The following is a 17819-nucleotide window of genomic DNA, read 5'->3' as shown; positions in this document are numbered from 1 at the left end:
AACATGATCAGCTGCAGAATCAGTCTCGCCAATACAAAAGACTCCAAGAAAACCAACCCAAATTCTAACCTACAAACCAAAAAAGCAATTTAACATCAATTTTTCAAAAGAAACAGAATTAATTGAGAATCAGACAGGTAGGGCAGTTCTTTGAGAGGCACTATGATGCTATTTTTGACTATCATTTGTCTCTGAACTTATTCACAACAAATGTGTTTTAAAATGTAAAGGTTGCTTAAATAAGATGGGGTAAGAGTGAGAATCCAGTAAGGACGTTTACTCATACTGCACGGCAAAGTACTTGGCCCATCTGTTAAACAAGTGAATGCTCTTATCCAAAGTAGTTCAGCTTTGACAGTCCAAAGAGTGATTTTTCCCTGCTGCACAGCATGTGGACCAGAAAGGCAAGAGGGCAGGAGCCACCCACAACCAGGAGGCTGAGCAGGGGGATGCCTAAATTCCTACAGTGAGACTGGAGCAAGCAACAGCAAGTAACCCTTGTCCTTTAGGGACTTTGCAGCTATCTCACCCACCTCAGAAGTCTCATCTGTGAAACCCTCTCCCACAGTAAGTGCTTCTGTCAGAAACTCTCTTGCCTAGAAAATAAAAAAAAAAAAAAAGATATTTTCCATCTCATTATAGCTGATAAGCAGAGGTTGGGGAAAAGAAACTGGTTTTAATATCCTGCTCCCTGGTTTCTGCTCTGCAGGGATATCATGAAGCAGCAGAACATTTTGGTATCAGGCCTGTGGATTTTCTTGATTAAATTATGCATTTTATAAACTTAATTGAATATGCGTTGATGAAAAGAAAAATAAAACCGTTTTGGAAGCTGGCAAAGTTGGCATGATCTTATTTATATTTAACAATCTATAGCTAACAAAACAGAAGAGAGCAGTTGCAGTGGGAGGGGATCTGCCATGGAATACTCAAGTGCCCAGGCCACTGCCCCAGCACATGGCAGACCTGGTTTCAAGTCAGGGAACACCAGCCAGCTCTAAATCTGCTGGTGGAAAAACCCAGCAGAAGATGTCCCCAAGTCACTCCCCTCTCATCCCGCCTGTTTGTTTGCCTTTCCCTGCTCCTCTGCGGGGTCTATTCCGCAAACTGTGCTCCAAGCACATCCAGTGCCTCTCTGAGCATATCCACTACTTGCAAACAATATTTATACAACTCAATTCAACATCGAGGCTAAAAATGGTTAATGGGATTCTCATTTCTGCATGCAGAAAGATGAACATTGTGGGGGATAAAAAAAAAAAAGCTTTCTTGAGGTCACCTATGAATAAATGTGAACAGGTGTAAGGTCTGCACAGCAGCATGTGGCTCTGCCACTTCTCAGCCAACCACAGGCAAACCCTCTTTTATTAATGGGCTGACAGGTGTGTTATTCAAACCATGGGGTTAAAGCCATCATTACATTTCTACTGTATTGCACCCACACGGTGGATACTGTGGGAGATGCAATAGTCGATCTTGCACATGGGACCACAGCTGAGTCATGCACTGGAGATGCAGGTCCACAGTATGTCTTCTGAAGTGACATATAAGGACCTAAACCTTCTCTGAACTGGGTTAACAGTAGAAAACAACAGAAGTAGAGCTGCCAGGGCATCCATGCTAAGTTTTAGATATGTGTGGCTGTGCAGGATATTAGCAGATGCCAGATGGATCTACCTCTATAAACTCTCTGTTCTCTAAACAACTCATAAAGCACAACACAGAAATGACCAAAGCCTGACATTCACCAGGTTTCACATAATCAAATTTTACAAGTTTCAAAAGCAACTCAGCAATGCCTGCAAATTGCTAAAGAATAAAGTAGCAAATGATAAATTGATTGCCTGCTGTTTCTTTGTGTACTAATTTGTGTTATGGCTTTCCAATCTGAAATTGCTTGAGTAGATTTTTGCTGTTTGGTTTGGGGGTTTTTTTGGTTTTTGTTTTGTTTGTTTTTTTTTTTTCTTAGCTCAAATTGCAAATGAAATGACTGTGGTAAACTGAATGCATCAAGTGTAATGAAGAATTGATCAACTGTTATGTTGTAGGGCTTTTCTGAGCAGTGGTTTCTAGCCTATCTTCTTCAGATGAAAATTACAGTTATTAGCCAATTACCAAGTAAGAATACAAAACTGAGTCTGGTTTTGATAACAGAAAGATTGAAGAAAACCTGAAATAGTGCACATCTTCCTATAACCACCTTGGTTTACCTATGGATAGTGATGCACAGATAGCATTTTCTGTCGAATTACTCCCTAGCAAAAGAATTAAGCTCTGGTTACATCCTCCCTCAGTAATGCTGGTTTTCAAACCATCTTTTTCAATAAAAGGTGTAACTCTATTTTACAAGAAAAATCTACTCTCGCTGTTATCAGGCAAGAAGGAGATGGAGGAGTAGAATTGAAAGCTCAGCATGGGAATGGCTACATGGAAATAAAAAATACTAGGTTTCATCTTGTCTTGTGAGAAGAAACTATATTGTGTTATCAGTGTCTAAGGAAGAGAGTGGTTCCCATTGAGAATGCTCCATCTGGCAACCTGATTTTCTTTTATTTACCTTCTAAAGAACTGGAAAGTACCAGTGCTGCACTTCCTGTAAAAAGCACCAGCGACACGTTGACTGTGGTGGAGGAAATCCCCATCCCAACCCATCCCTCCATGGGAACCCCCCACCCCTGGCCTAACCAGCCACCCAGGGATGGAGCTCATTTCCTGAGGACACAAATCTCCCCAGCACATTTGGAATCATTTTCATGTGAGCAGAAATTTTAACGTGAACCTACACTGTGATCAAAGTTAGTTCAGTGTAAATGAGAAAAAAATCAGTCGGTTTACCTTCTGCACGGCTGATCCTGATCAAAACACATCTGCCTATAATATGCACCATATGGGGCAACAATTGTCTCATGTTTATTCCTCTGCCTTCCTAATCCCCTGTGTCCTCTGTAAGCGTGTGTGTCTGTACCTGCAGCTCTAGCTGGATGGCCAGAGAAAGGCACTTTGCTTTACATACATATAATTATGGAGATGTTTTTTCTTATTATGGTAATTACATCCTAAAAGATTGTTCAGGTAGCAGCTGTAAATGTAATGAAGACTCAGCTGATATCAACTAAACTGGATTTTCTTTTCTATCAAAAAGCAGCTTATATCTGAAGTCCTTATAGATTCCTGAAACCTTACTATTTCTACTACTCCTGGTAAATAAGCAGAGATCTGTCGAACAACCAAAGCAGAGATAAACAAAAAGGAAAATTAGTACAGTGACTGTGGACAAAATTTCTCTAAATAAGAATAGTAAATGCATTTATCTGGAGGTTTTCATGTCTAGGAACTGAAAGCTCTTTCATGGCACGAATAGATATCAACAGATGTTGTTCAAGTGTTAGACACACAATGGGTAGCGTTTTCCACAACCAGAGGTTTGAGATTCCCCGGAAATACCCCCATGGCTGTGGGAAACTGCTGGCTGAGATTGTGACCATCCTGTTTCTATAGGAGGAAGGCATCACTGCATTTTAATTTTGAAGATAATTATGACTATATGTACAGAAACTGTATCTTTCGAATGCTGAAGAAACAAACACTGGGGATTGCTGATAAATTTGGTTTCTAGAAATCTATTAGACTTAATGTCGCACTTCCACGGTTGGGAGTACACAGCTTTATCTTATCACGCTGTCCAGGCAGGCTGCCAACTATTTCTAGCTCATGACCTTTTATTTTAATATTTTAAAATCCATCCAAAGTGCTATAATACAGTAGAAGGGGCTTTGCATCCGCAGCAGGAGCTGCTCTGTGCTCAAGCCTGTTTTGCATCATCTTCCTCCACGTTTCATAGAGTGGGCAGCCTATGAGAGGATGAAGGACAGGGTCCAAGACCTGAATTTTGGTAGGAAGGTGGTGAGATGCTTCCAGGTTTGTGCATTAGTTGGGAAGTGAAGCGTGTTCGTGTACATTGTTGCAGAATGGTAACAAATAAAGCCTTACTCCAAAGGCAAGAACAAACCACACCATTCTTCCTAAATGTCAAAACCCTGACATTATAAACATGTGAGGACTGTATGGCTGCTGAAACCACTATTGTGCCAGTGAATGGAATGAATAATAGTGATGAATAATAGCAAAACAATAGCAGGAAAAATTGCCTCGTCACCCTGCATACATTAGGAACTAAATCACACCCAGGACACACACACACAAATCTGGCATTTGGCAGCGCTAAGCTGCCATCAGTCACAGTCCCCTTATCTTTCCACCAGTCTCTGCTGCATCCTGGATGCACTGACAGTAAGGTAGTGGTGACACTTTCCTCAACGCTGTATCATCCATATACAGAATCAAATTGAAGAAGTAGAGGGAAATGTGGCCAAAATTCAGCATTTGCCATGGGAGCAGTCTGGAAAAATGTGTGGCTCGCAAATTGTAATTAGCCTGCGTCGCAGTTGAGGCATGGAAACAACTCCAGCTCTCAAAGGGGTAAACCATGGAAATCAAATTTCCATCTGAATAGAGCCCAGTGGGTTCTAAAATCAAAACATGACTTCGTTTTTGCTACTGCTATTTAGGAAAGCTACATTTGCAAGTGTATGTTCAACTGAGATTAGGAGGTAAGAAAGAACCTTTTCATTTTGTTTCACTTTTTCATTCTGAGGGATGAGAGCAAAATAGACCAATCAATAACAATAATTATAATTTTCTTGTTATTGATTGCTCAGAAGTCTTTAAAGCCATCATCATTAACTTAGAGATAACTTGAGGAAATTTATGAGGTTTTTAATTCTTTTCTGACACAGCAATAGTAAGTGATTTCTATATTCAGATGCCCAGCCTTTCTGTCTCTGAAGATGATCCAGTATTAGCAAGGATGAGACTTGGTAAAATTTAATGGAGTAACTGACACAATTTGGCTTCACTGCTTTTTCTAACTGGTATATTCAATACATGAGGGTGTATTTTGCAAAGCAGGGGAACTACAGGCTTCTCCTTTCCGTCCAGCTGCCCGTTGCTTTTTATCCATGTGATCATGTGTCATCCCTCCTGTGCCTAGCACATTATTTTCACATTGATGAGAGATGCTATGTAGCGAGTCCTGGAAACAGAAACATTTTAAAAGACAGCACTTCTGCTGGAAACTTCTTGGATCATCCAGCTCAGTTGGCCACACATGCATTGTTGTTCCTGAAAATAAATAGTGAGTTCCTCCATCTTCTCTATTTTATGGAGCACTGGAAAAGGAACTTTTCAGCACGTCCTGTGACATGCTCCAAACCCCACATTAAACTATGCACAAGATCTTCAGACTTTGCTCACATTTCTCCCAGGGACCCCTTGTCACCTACTTCTTTGGCTGCTCTTGACACCTCTTCTGGCCCTGTGCAAAATGTGTGTCTGCCTCTATCCGTGTCCTCCGGTGCAAGCTGTACACAGTGCATTATTCTGCAAAGCATTCAGGGGAAACGGACTAGAAGAAAGGTTTCATATAATCAATTCCTCCTTTCTAAACCACAAGTTAAAAATAGAAGTGCAAGCCTAGATAAGAGATACTAGCATGAATAAATAATCGTTTTCTCTGGAACTAAATGTTGGCCCTTGGTCTGTCAATAGTGTATTGCTTTACTTCATAGAAGACCAGGATGATAAGTGACCTTGTTCCCAGGCAAATGAAACTTAGATACATCATACAGACAGCATCTTGAGATTGTAGAAGGTTGTTTTTTTTTTTTCAACTACACTTTCTCTCAGGGCCCTGTGCTATTGCCTTTGTGAAGAAAAAAAGATTTCTTTAAGAATTAAGCAATAAACTCACTAATCCTGCCTGGTGGGAGCAATATCTAGTAAGAGTTTCAGTTACATATACCATAAGTACAAAATATCAAGTGTCATACAGAGCATCCATGGGACTGAGGGAAGAAAGAAAGGGATCTCTTCCCACATTGCTGCCTCTGCTGTTGGTGCTTGGACCACACTCGGACACTGCAGGAGGATGTATTGCAGGATACGTTTTGTTTTCAAACATAACAGATCCCTAGAGTTGAACAGTCTAAAGACTGTCTTGAAAGAAGAGTGCTTACTCTCTAAGGCATACACGCGAAGGAGTCTTTAATTGTATGCTGAGTTCCCTGGGTTACAAGAAGTCACCTTATTTTCAAACCAGTGTAATATCTAAGAGGAAGCATTAAGCAGCAGACTCCTAGAAAACCATGTTCCTGCTTGGCTTGCTTCGCCTTCTTAATATTCTGTCTGTTATTCAGTACAAATAATATGTATGAAAAATGTCTTATTCTTTTCAGCAGGTGCTCAACCTCTTCCTGGGTCAAATTTTCTATAATTACATTCATTCTACACAATGGTTCATTTATCTGTATCAGTTTTGTCCTATGAATGCTCTATGTCTTGTTCAAGACCTGGCCATTATGAGTATATGATGTTTATACAATGTGCTTCCTTATCATTTCCGTTCAGTAAGAGGTTGTTCTGCTTATGGATTATCTGAAAATAGCTTTATTTCTTAGCTATCAAGGTTTTTTATAAAATTATTGTTTTACCTACCAGAGAAGCATGCATGGTTCAAGCATTTTTATGTAGTGATCACCTTCACATTCACAATAAATTTTTGCCTCTAAATATTTTTAGGAATACAATTTTTGTCATCAGCATGCAGAATAATTGCATAAAAAACTTAGCAAGTATTGGTGAAATAAGGCAGCAACTTTCATCTGTAATAAACTGTCAGATGTTCCTTAGCTACAAATGCCTTACCTGTTAATTGATTATTGTTTACCCGGAACTTCCATCCGCCAAAAGATATTTTCAAATGTTGCGAGATCAGAGACTTCCATTGTTAGTTTGAACACATCCATTACGAGCTTGTAAAGAATTTCCAACATCTGCCTTCCTTTTCTGTTCACACTCTCTTTCAACATATGGTATGTCATAATATAGGGAAGTGGATGGCACTGATACACCAAAAGCTTCAGAAGCTTTCACTTGAGCTTTGCTGCATCAGTGAAATGTAGCCACCGGGCATGGAAGTGACTGACCATTGAAAGGTTTCCTTCTGTCTGTAAAACAGAAAAGAGAAGAAAGCAAACACATCCTTTGTCTGCAACTAATTTTGAGATATAGTTTAATAGCCTAGGAATTTCAAACTTATTTTTCTAAATAAAAAGATTTCATCATTTTTTCTGTGAAGAGAAATTCAAACACTTTGGAAAAAATGTTTTGCTCCCCTATGGATTGTAAGAAACATAAAGTGGACATCTGAAAATCTGCCAGGGAGGGACTGTGTGTCATACAAATCTCAAAAATACAAGTATTCTCATACATAATTTGAAATATATATATATATACATTCAAATACACGTACACACATATACCTACATGTGCCTATGTTCAAATGGTGCGCTTCAAAAGCTCCCCATCACCTCCTGTCTCTGCCTCTGAGCAAAGCCCTGTGAAAGCTGGCTGGCAGCCCTGCTTCCCTGGCCCCAGGGCTCGCTGCAGTTTTGGGGGAAAGCTCCAGGTGGGCTCCCACGATACGAGGTACAATGTTGAGAAAGAAATGGGCATCTGGGTTCATATCTTTCCTGGTCACAGAACAATTACAACACATCACCAAGTGGTGCTGTTGGGTAGCGTTACTTGGATCAGTCACTGGGTTTTCACTCGCCCTCCACACAATATTATTTTGCAATCCACCAGCTATTTCCCAAAGCTTTAGAATGCCCTTTAAATATATTGCATGGCTGGCACCGCTTTGCCCCAAACAAACATGCACCTCAGGCTTGTGGACTATATTTCTTCAGGGTTTTCTGGCTGCCATCACCTATTGATATTATTTGATTTTCAGCTGCTATCCAAAGCAAACAAATAAAATCTCACAGCTTCTTAAACCTTTGTCCACGTAAGTCACTGATATTTACTGGGAGCAAGAGCAACAGGTAGAGCTCTATCACACCTGCACTGACCTGCCTTTAGAAATAAAAACAAAGGTTTAGCAAATTATTTCCTTTCAAGTTTTGAGCCTGCCACTCCAATTCTCCTGACATCCCTCCCTGACATGTCTGATGCTTCCTCGCATGGCCGTGAGCATCAGCCAGGATGGGTGGACCCTTAGCAAATGCCTGGTGGTCGCCACAGCAGCAGCTTTTCCACCAACGCTTCTACCCAAGAAGTTCATGGGTGGCTCAGCTGCTTGCAGACCATCCAGCTACCAAACTGCTTGAAATAAGCTCCAGCCAGTGGGTGTTTAAGGTATTAAATGTGTGGGTCTGTGCTGGGGCATTAGATCCCAGAGTAATGCCCCAAAACCACCTTTCCAGGCTCTAGTTTGGCTGGTCCCAGGTATAGCCCTGTGGAGCCTCAGTCCCACCCAGTACAGTATTGAGCAACCCACCAAGAATGCGCTTGTGGGCTGCTGCCCCCAGGATCTACTGACATGCACATCTTCCTCCTGCCCTCATCACATCGATGTTTCCTTTAGCTGAGAGCCAAACTCCAGGTCCACAACAGTATTTCAGCATGAGACATCAGTTCATGTATCCACCTGCTGCTCATTTACCATCAGATATTTCTGGATGCTTCTGCCTTCTTCCCAGCGAGCCCACAGGCTACCCGTCATTCCATTTGCACACAACTTCCCGCACATTAACGTCAAGTGAATCTCAACCTCCAGCCATTAACGGCAACTTTTCTTACGGCTTCAGCAGAGACAGATTTTCCCCACAGGACTTGCTTTGTCATGCCACAAGTTATTCAAATGCCATTTTCACTGAGCATCTGCAACAGGTATTGTTATTTGTTAGCTTTTTGTGTCAAAAACGAGCTACTCAGTGTCTCTTTGCAGCAACTTGCTGCCACAAAATTCTTGGGTTTAAAAAAAAAACGCTTTAAGTCTAGTGATGTGAACAAATCCTTGTCTTAGCAACAGCTCCTTGACTGTATTGAGGGTGATGGTGGTTCAGGAAGAAGCTCTTTGCAGCAGACTAAAGTATCAGCTACTGTACAGCATTTAATTCCGACAACACTCTAGACTGAGAGCAACAAAATCTCACTGCAGAGTTTAATTTCTTCCTGAAGGAAATCTGAATGGTCATAACGGCAATGAGCACTCAGCTCCCTGAAAAGCCAGCATTTATTTCATAAGCCCTTTCAATGCAATTATAGGAATAGAGCTGGGTGATTAAATTCAATGTATAGGTTTCTCTAACATAAAGAAATAAATATTTCCTTTCAAAGGCAATCTAGTCTGCATACCACAGAGTAACAGCGACTCCATACAGGACATGGATGTGGACTTTTATTGTTCCCCGCAACAGGGGGGGATAATTGTGATATTGAGTCCTTCATCACTGTACACAAGCTTGACATCTGCATCTGACTCTGTCATGAATTAAAAATGAAGAGGAAGGCTTCATCTGATTAGAGTGTAGCTGCAGTCACCATAAGGTACAGGCAGGCATCCCTCAGGTGAACAACCAACAGGGCTCAGCTGTGTCTTCTAGGTTTATTTTTTTAAATAACATTTCATAATATAGTCTGATTACAGTGATGCCTTTATTTATTTATTTCTGTGGGAAAGGTACTAATAATTAACATGTACCATGGCCTGCAATTTACGTGTTAAAGTTTACAATGATTCTGTCATCAGGCCATAATAAGCACCATTTTAAAAGGGAAACTCGGTAATTGAGGGGTTGTTTTGCTCGTGGCTTGCTACAAAGCCTGGGCAAGCTTTTTCTCGTGCTCCCTCCTGCTCCATGCCGGCACACCGCCATCGACTCTGGTGTGGTTTGGTCTGATCTGCATCAGGGGGAGAACAAAATCCGTCAATCTGGCTCCAGGGGAGCTGACAGCAGCTCAGTTTGCCTTGCTCCCTCCTCGATAGCACCTGCAAGTGTTACTAAACCCAGTCAGAGTTATATAAACATACTCTGACATTTAGTACAGAATAAAATACACCTTTAGAGGTGGTGGCTGCTTCAGCCAGGGTTTCACATATATGCTCTTTAGAGACTGAACACATGGCTTTTGTCCCAAATGCTGTTAAATTTAAGGGGTGAACACCCCTTTCTTTACTGACCTTGCATGCCTCCCCCAAGTCCCTTTCTGCCCTTTGCAAGTCCCATCTGTAGCATTCGATGCGTCTAATGTTAATATGTGAAACAGCATTTTCTAAACTACTTCAAACAAAACTATGAGAAGGATGAAAAATAATAATCCATATCTCAGTGTCTAATATATTTGCATTGTTTAGACAGAGTAGTTAATCATTGGTAAGACCACAACATGTTGTGTGAATTTGGATTATAACTAATAAATATTGAGCAGAAGGTTATTAATTACATTTAAAGGGAGTATTTGATATTATTATTATTGAGAAAGTGAATGCAATTAATTATATTACAGCGCTCTTGCACAATCCCTGTGGCAATACTGTGCAAAGAGCTCTTTAATTTAGACTCTTTTGTTCGGAAAGTAGGTACTTAGGGCAAGCAAAAGGCACCACGAGCCAAAGTCCTGTTCCCATTAACACACCTGAAGGACTGAGTGATATTGAAGGGGTCAGCCAGAGTCTGCATTTTTAAATGGCTTTTAAATATAGGGTAAACTTTTCATTTGTGTAAAATAGTTGGTCTGCTGAAATGTCACTTATTCCCTTGGGTTGGGAATTGGAAAAGGACAGTCTCCGCGTGGTCCCCACTGCTGGGCCCTGATCCCCAGAAAGGACATCTGAGAGAGGGAATCTGATCCCAGATTTAATTAGAGGTGCGGTGTTCCCACTCTAAAATGGCTCTTACCTGCAGAAAATAAAAGCTTAGAGCCCTCCATTTTATTTAAAATGTCAATTATATTAATACAGCTGAGTTTTGCATTGGAATTGCACTATCACTTTGACAGTTTATTTCCCTGAAAATTGCAATAAAGGCTCTGTTACACTACATTTCGTCCCCATTTGTCTTGTATACCATTGCTTTGCCTTTGGCACAATAAAAATAATCTTTAAAAATAGTACCTTAAATGGATTGACTTTGACCTTTTGAGTATCTTGTCAATAAAATAAAAATGATAGATCTGTTTCAGAGTTCCACTGGCGTAATATTAAAGCAGAATTATAATCTGAGAAGTGACATTTGAAAAATGATATTACGGGGAGGGGTCAATGGTGTCACCTATTTACAGTGCAAAGGGGTGATTTTGCTAAACTGCCAGGCTCCGTCCTGAAATCGGGTTGTGCGATCCCTGTGATGTGCTCTCTGCCTCTTACATCATCATTAGCAATTAAAGATTACTGCAGCAAGAAATTAGCTGAGCCTTCTGTTGCCGATACAGATAGCAGAGCAACTCCACCTTGGTCTCCTCCCGTGACCCGCTCTGCAGTGCCAACACAGCGAAAATGGACTTTGCCTCATAGAGAAACAGCTAAGATAACAAGAAAAGGCCCTTTCTTCTACATGATCAGCTTTCTGAAAACAAGCCACTTCTAAAAGAAACACTGCAAGGCTTCTTTTTATTAGGTGATAAGAAAATACTGAGTATTCTTAAAAAAAAAATAATCATGAGATGTATGAAAATAGGTCAGGCGTGTAAGCAAACATACGTTGAGGGGCAGCAGTTTTAATTCAAACTCTGCATGCATGCACAGGAGCTCTGGTGTATTTGGCTTTATGGGTACATGCCTCAGGCAAGTCTGACCTGTGGCTTGAATATTTGCAAGCCTAACTTCAGTTTATTTCTAAAACCCCTGTACTGTTGTTTTTTTCACCAATTCTTTTTCTCTTCTTAGCATTTCTTCTTTTCATTATTCTAAATATGTATTTAAAAGTATGTGAAGTGCCCTTTACACTTGAGCATCAATTTATATTGTGAGTAAAAATCTCATGCATATAGTAAGCTAAATTTTAAAAAACCCACATATTTTTAAGATCACAAGGCTTTGGAACCTCAAAACATTGCTTGATTTCTGAGGAGGAGCAATTCAGTTGTTAATCCCTAAAACTAGACTGAGATCACATTAAAGGGTTAAGGTGTCTGATCCTGATTCAGATATGATGAAAATCTAGATAACTAAAATCTTTATGTTACCAAGCTTCCAATTTTATATATTTCATTCCAAATTTGATCTTTTCCCAGTGTTTGCCTTGAAAATTAGCACAAACCTAAACCAAATCTGAACATAAGAGGATGTACCTGGCTTAAGGGGTTATTAACAGTATCCAATTGAATTAACTTGAATTAACGTCTTTAATCATTGTCCTTTTTCACCCTTCCCAGCTCCCGAGTGCTCACCAGAGGGACACCGCATCCTCCGCAATCCCTATCGCAGCACCAGGTTTGACTCTCTGGAGCTGCAGCGAACGGCAGTTCAGGACCTGGTTTGTGACCACTCCTTGCCACCAGCATGGTACCGTTTCATGATCGCCAACAGGCCCGCAGAAATGCCAACAAAATGTGTTGAAGTCAGTAAAACTTGAATAAATCCTTTGATGAGTTTTCTTTTCCAGCACCTCTGTACTATCATAGCCAGTAGACTGCAATGGGGATAGGTGAATGGTAATGGGAAAAACATTTCTGCAATAATAATAATAATAATAATAATCATCATCATCATCACTATCCAATTACTATAAACAATAAGCAATAAACAATAATAGTAGTACCGTCATATCCAAGGGCAGTAGACAGAGACCAGGATCCCTATGGATTAGACATTATTCAAACAAATTCAATAAAGCTGGTTTCCAACTCTAAAGAGAGATACTTAGTAATCCACACATGCCATTATGAGTTATAATTTTTTCAAAAAAATCTATTGCATTAAGAATGGATTCTGGAACCTGATTCTTTCCCCATATAATTTATTGTGAATTAGGAATATGTCCTTATTATGAAATAAGAGGGGGAAAAAAGCAGAAAAATTAATATTAAATGATATTATTCCATGATACAGAAGGTATAGCTAAATTTGATGGGTTTTCCACTATTACTATTTCTTGTATTATTTAGTTTCATAAGTATGCTAATGGCTTTCTAGAGCAAGAAAGCTCCACCACATATGACTACTCTCTAAAAAAGACAAAACAATATTTATCTGCCTTTATGTGTGTTTAATACATATGACAATAGTATTTAACTTGCAGTCATTGCTGCCAGAGCAACTTGAGACCCGTACTAAAGTCATTGCCATCTCAAATAGCCCAGCTCCAGGAGGTTAGAAAAACTTCAAACACACTGTTAAACAAAATTATTCAGAAAATAATAAATTAATTACCATAAATTACTTTTAAGAAGAAATATTCAACCTACAATGCCAGGAAGTTTAATATTATGTTATATATATCATATATAATATGATGCTACCCTAGTTGAAGAGCCTTCTCAAAATTAGCAAACAACGCTTCATATCCATTCAAAATGGACCTGTGAACTTGTCACAATAGAAGTATATCTTAATAATCAAACGTCAAATGTAATGTTAAGAGATAATTGTTATTTCTGTGGGATTTTAACTCTCTGCATACACACACCATAAATCTAATTAACGTGAACAAATTGGCATGATTATTATTGAAATATTTATTTCATGGCAGGTCATCCCTGGATATCCTGATGCACTATGAAGTTGATTTTTACTATAAAGTTTATTGCTCTATGAGCATATATATATATTCTATAAAATTATTTATTTTTTCACTGTATTTCAGTAATTTCAAGTCTGTAGTAATGCTCGACTGTATGAGATTCCTTTTTGACAATACATGCTTTGTTTCTTTTAATCTCTGGCGTTTTTTTATTCAGGTTTGTAGAGCTATATTCATTGGTTCAGTTTCTTATCTTGTAACATAATTCTTGGCGTTGGTTTCTTCATTATCCTCTGAATGACAGTAAATCTCTGCTTCACCATGCTGATGAAGGATTACATCTGTTAGATGTCACAACTGGAAGAATACACTTCTTTTAGATCTTCACCTGCTAAATCTGCCTCTACGTTCTATCGCTTCCACTTAATTAAATCATTGTTTAATTTGGTTTTCCATTTAATTTGAGCAAAACTTCTGAAACAAAATAATTTAAATTAATAATTGCACAGCTTCCGCTCCTTCATAAGCAGTTATTATTGGACATTCCAGTCTGGCTGGAGTGAGCTGATTTTAATTAAACAAGTCAAAGACAAATCCTGAACAGGTAGAAGAGAAAAGACACCAAATAAGGCCCAGCAATACAGCTGGAGAATTTAAAAAATACATTACTCCAGCACATTGTAAATTATATGCCTGGTGATATCCTGTTGATACTGGCCAGATACAATTAGATGCTTATTGATGGATAAGATTAACTTCTTAATTCAAAGTAATAGTAGGTAAGGATTCTTGTCGCCCAATTGAGCTCAGAATGGATTTAAACCATAATGGAGATTTAGAGTTCCTGCACAGCTTGGGACAGAATTGTGGCAAGACAAAGGGCATGGCTGGGTGGGCAGGAGGGAGGTAAACTCCCAGAAATAGCCGTGATGCCTGGGCAGGGGAAGCTGACTCCCTCAGACACACTCTCAAAGCCTGGGTTTGAAATCTTGCCACAAAAAAAAAAAAAAAAAAAAAAAGGACAGAAGAAAAACCCAAAAGCTTTTATGTCAAAGAGAGTGCAAATATGAATTGTATTCCTGAATTCCCCATCCCTTGAATCCAACTGCTGTCCATAAACTTATTCCTCCAGTGGCAAAATACTTGTGATTGAAACAGCTTTCCAATTTAGGCTTTGCCTGCTGAATTTCTCTGGGGGGTAATGAATGATCCTGACCTTCCTCCCTCTATTTCTTCCTCACCTCTCCCCCTGTGCTCCTGAAGGAGGCACAGCAATTACCGGATCCTGGGTGCGCACTCTCGGCCACTGCCGCTTCCCCATCCAAAAACTAAATCCTAGTAGAAAAGCAACACAAACTTCCAAATTTTGTAACCCCAGGTACTGAGGCTGCTGCCTCGAGATCACAAACAGCAGTTTGTTCTTCAAGAACTGCCAAATTCACTGTGAAAGGCAAAAACACTAAAAGAAGAAAGCATAGAGAAGCTTTTACTAGAATTAAGGCAATGTACTAAGGAGCAAGAAGCAATGCACAGACATGGCCAGACCCCATAGTAAAATGACCTTGAGAGAAAGAACAAAAATGACGTAAAATTTAAAGCTCAACAGAAAATCTATTAAAAATACAGAGAACTATTTAACAATCGATGTAGGAAAAAAAAAAAACAAACCACCTACATCGCTTACAGAAATTCAGGCTTCTGAACTCAGATAATAAAGGGTATACACACACATCTGTACACACATACATATGGGCAAGCCCCATGAAAGGAATGAGTACTAAAAAGAAACGTGAGAGAACACAACCTGCTACTGTTATCGAGGATTTGCTCCGCAGTCAGAGAAAAGATCAATCTGTGGATTACAGAAGATCTGCTAACCATAACCCAAATCCAAACGCCATGCTAACGACAGGCAGGCCTGGCTCACGTCCCACAACGAAGGCAGAAATATGGCTGAAAGTGCACTTCTTCCCCTCATTTATATGGGGGTGAAAGAGCATAGATTATGCTCTGCAACCTTAAGGAAAAATGTCAATTAAGAATTTGATTATGCAAATAGTAATTGGTTCTGGAGCCAGCAGTAATACTCTTGATACCGCATGCACAAGTCGGCTTCGTTACTTCTCAAAGCAATGCTAATGTTTCCAGCTTGGAGCAGTCAACTGCAAACAGCAAATGATAAGCTAAAAAGAAAGGGATTAAACCCAGAATCACTACTAGAACAATTGTCACTATCACTTGTCCTCTGAAGCAGAGGATTCGTGGTGCCATATTCCTTAAACAGAGAGATTAAACCAGAGATTTCTGCACTGACCACAAAAATCACTGCGCACCCAGTGCCAAGGTGAGACGCTGGCCTCACTGGTCTCCAGGTCTTCTGGAATGTCAGAGTACCTCACCAGCCAGCACTTCTCCCACAACACCCATCAAGACAGATAGCCCAGGAGTATGGTTTAGCATTTATATATGTATGCATACCAAAATATACATCCTACCTGGGTTGACAGGCACATACCAGGTGCACACACAAGTATTTATGCAGATGTATATACGTGCACAGCACCTCATCCCCTCAGCTCCAGTTCAACCTCTCAGAGCAGCTCCTGCTTCACTCTTGCTTTCCTCCCAGTTTTAAGGCAACCCCTCGCTTGGATTCACTTTATTTCCTGCAGCCCTGCCCGGCCCAAGCCTCCAGGTGAGCTCCTGCACTGCTGCAGAGGTCCACCACTGCTCCTTGCTGCCAGCGGAATGGGACTGTCTGGAGGGAAGGGCAGGAGCAGGGCAGTGGCTTCAGCTCTGCACATCACCAATCTCCAGCAGCTCCTGCTTCATCAGACATGGCTTGTATGGGCCTTTAAGGGGGTTTCTCTCCCATAAGCCAGCCCCGTCACTGTAATTTTTTATCATCCACAGTCCTGCAGCAAGGATGTCTATAGGTTAGGTACAGATACAACACTGTGTGGAAATGCCCAATAATATTACCTGCCTGTGACTGTATACCAAGATTACTGCCTATATCCTACCGAAATTTAATTCTTTAGATGAATAAAACCATCTCCAAATTTGTATATGCTCTAAATTGTGTACTGTAAATGTGGCATAAAACCGACATGTTATGCAGTCAGGGCTGGTGTTTTCTCAACAGTTGCATTTTTAACAATATAAATTTATTTTTATCTATATATGCTAGGCTCAAACACAGGCTTTAAATTCTAATCTTTGGTGTATAAAACAAGGTCATGTTAAAGCGTGTCAAATCTAACCTGCCTATGATGCTCAATATTGTAGCATGGTGAAGAAGATTTACTTTTTCCAATGCTCAGTTTCATTTTCTTCTCTACTTAACCTGCCGTAGAACATTTTATACTCACAATCAAAACGCAATAGCTCAACGGAATAATATTAATTTTTTATTTTATTTCGATTTTTATTTTTCTCTGAATACAATCCTACTTTGATTTGCCATTGTTTTGTGAAATTAAAAGCAAGTGACACTTTCAAGGTATTTCCTGTTTTCATCCATAATTCTCCTTCTCACATGTATACGTGAATACTCCAAGATCATAATGGTAGGTATGAAGAGGTTTTGTTTTTCTTATTTGTTTTTCAGGCATACAAAAAGCCTTCTGTAGAAATTACAATTACTGCCTCTATTGTTCAGAAGCACGTACTTTAAAGAAACACGAGACAGGCACCAGCTTAATTGCTACTACAGATATTCCTGACATAAACTGATTTCTGTGGAGTTTGGCCCCAGACTGAAATACAAAATCTTATTTACTTTAACTTACAACAAAGAAATTCAAAAAAGCTAAGACAAAGTAAAGTTTTGAGTAGAGAACAGATGCAAAATCACAATGCTTTAACTGCCAACCGACAGTATACCAAAAAGCCTTCCATCTCCATCTAACTAAAACAATGCATTCCTCACATATGGTGCTACTTATTTTTAACAGCATAATTTCAGTGCAATACCCAAGTGACAAGAACAATCAAGCTTGATTTCTTTGTGCAATTATAAAGAACCTTAGAGTGTTCAATCAATCAAACCAGTCGATTCTCCAAATGCCAATGAAATGGAAGGAGACATCATTGGATTAAAAAATAATGGTTTGTCCCATCGTTTTGGCAAAAGGGGAACAAATTTAATTTTTTTTTTTCTTTAGGTTTTCTGAACTGAATTATTTAAAAGATTTGCTGGCGCCTAATTATGAATCAAAAATACTTAATGAATGC

The 17819-nt window shown here is 39.6% G+C and overlaps 1 protein-coding gene across 1 annotated transcript in view; it reads left to right on the top strand.

Annotated features, from left to right (window-relative positions):
- The window catches only part of LOC113482230 (von Willebrand factor D and EGF domain-containing protein-like), a 184612-nt gene that overhangs the window by 27579 nt on the left and 139214 nt on the right, over positions 1 to 17819 (top strand). The window contains exons 2-3 of the mRNA XM_026852691.1: positions 5325 to 5333; positions 12277 to 12461. Coding sequence (XP_026708492.1) covers positions 5325 to 5333; positions 12277 to 12461 — 194 coding nt within the window. The remainder of the gene's footprint in view (positions 1 to 5324; positions 5334 to 12276; positions 12462 to 17819) is intronic.

Source organism: Athene cunicularia, assembly GCF_003259725.1.
Source record: "Athene cunicularia isolate RWA chromosome 7 unlocalized genomic scaffold, athCun1 chr7_part1, whole genome shotgun sequence".
NCBI lineage: Eukaryota > Metazoa > Chordata > Aves > Strigiformes > Strigidae > Athene > Athene cunicularia.
Note: the sequence above shows the minus strand (reverse complement) of the source record. Positions and strands in the feature narration are given on the sequence as shown.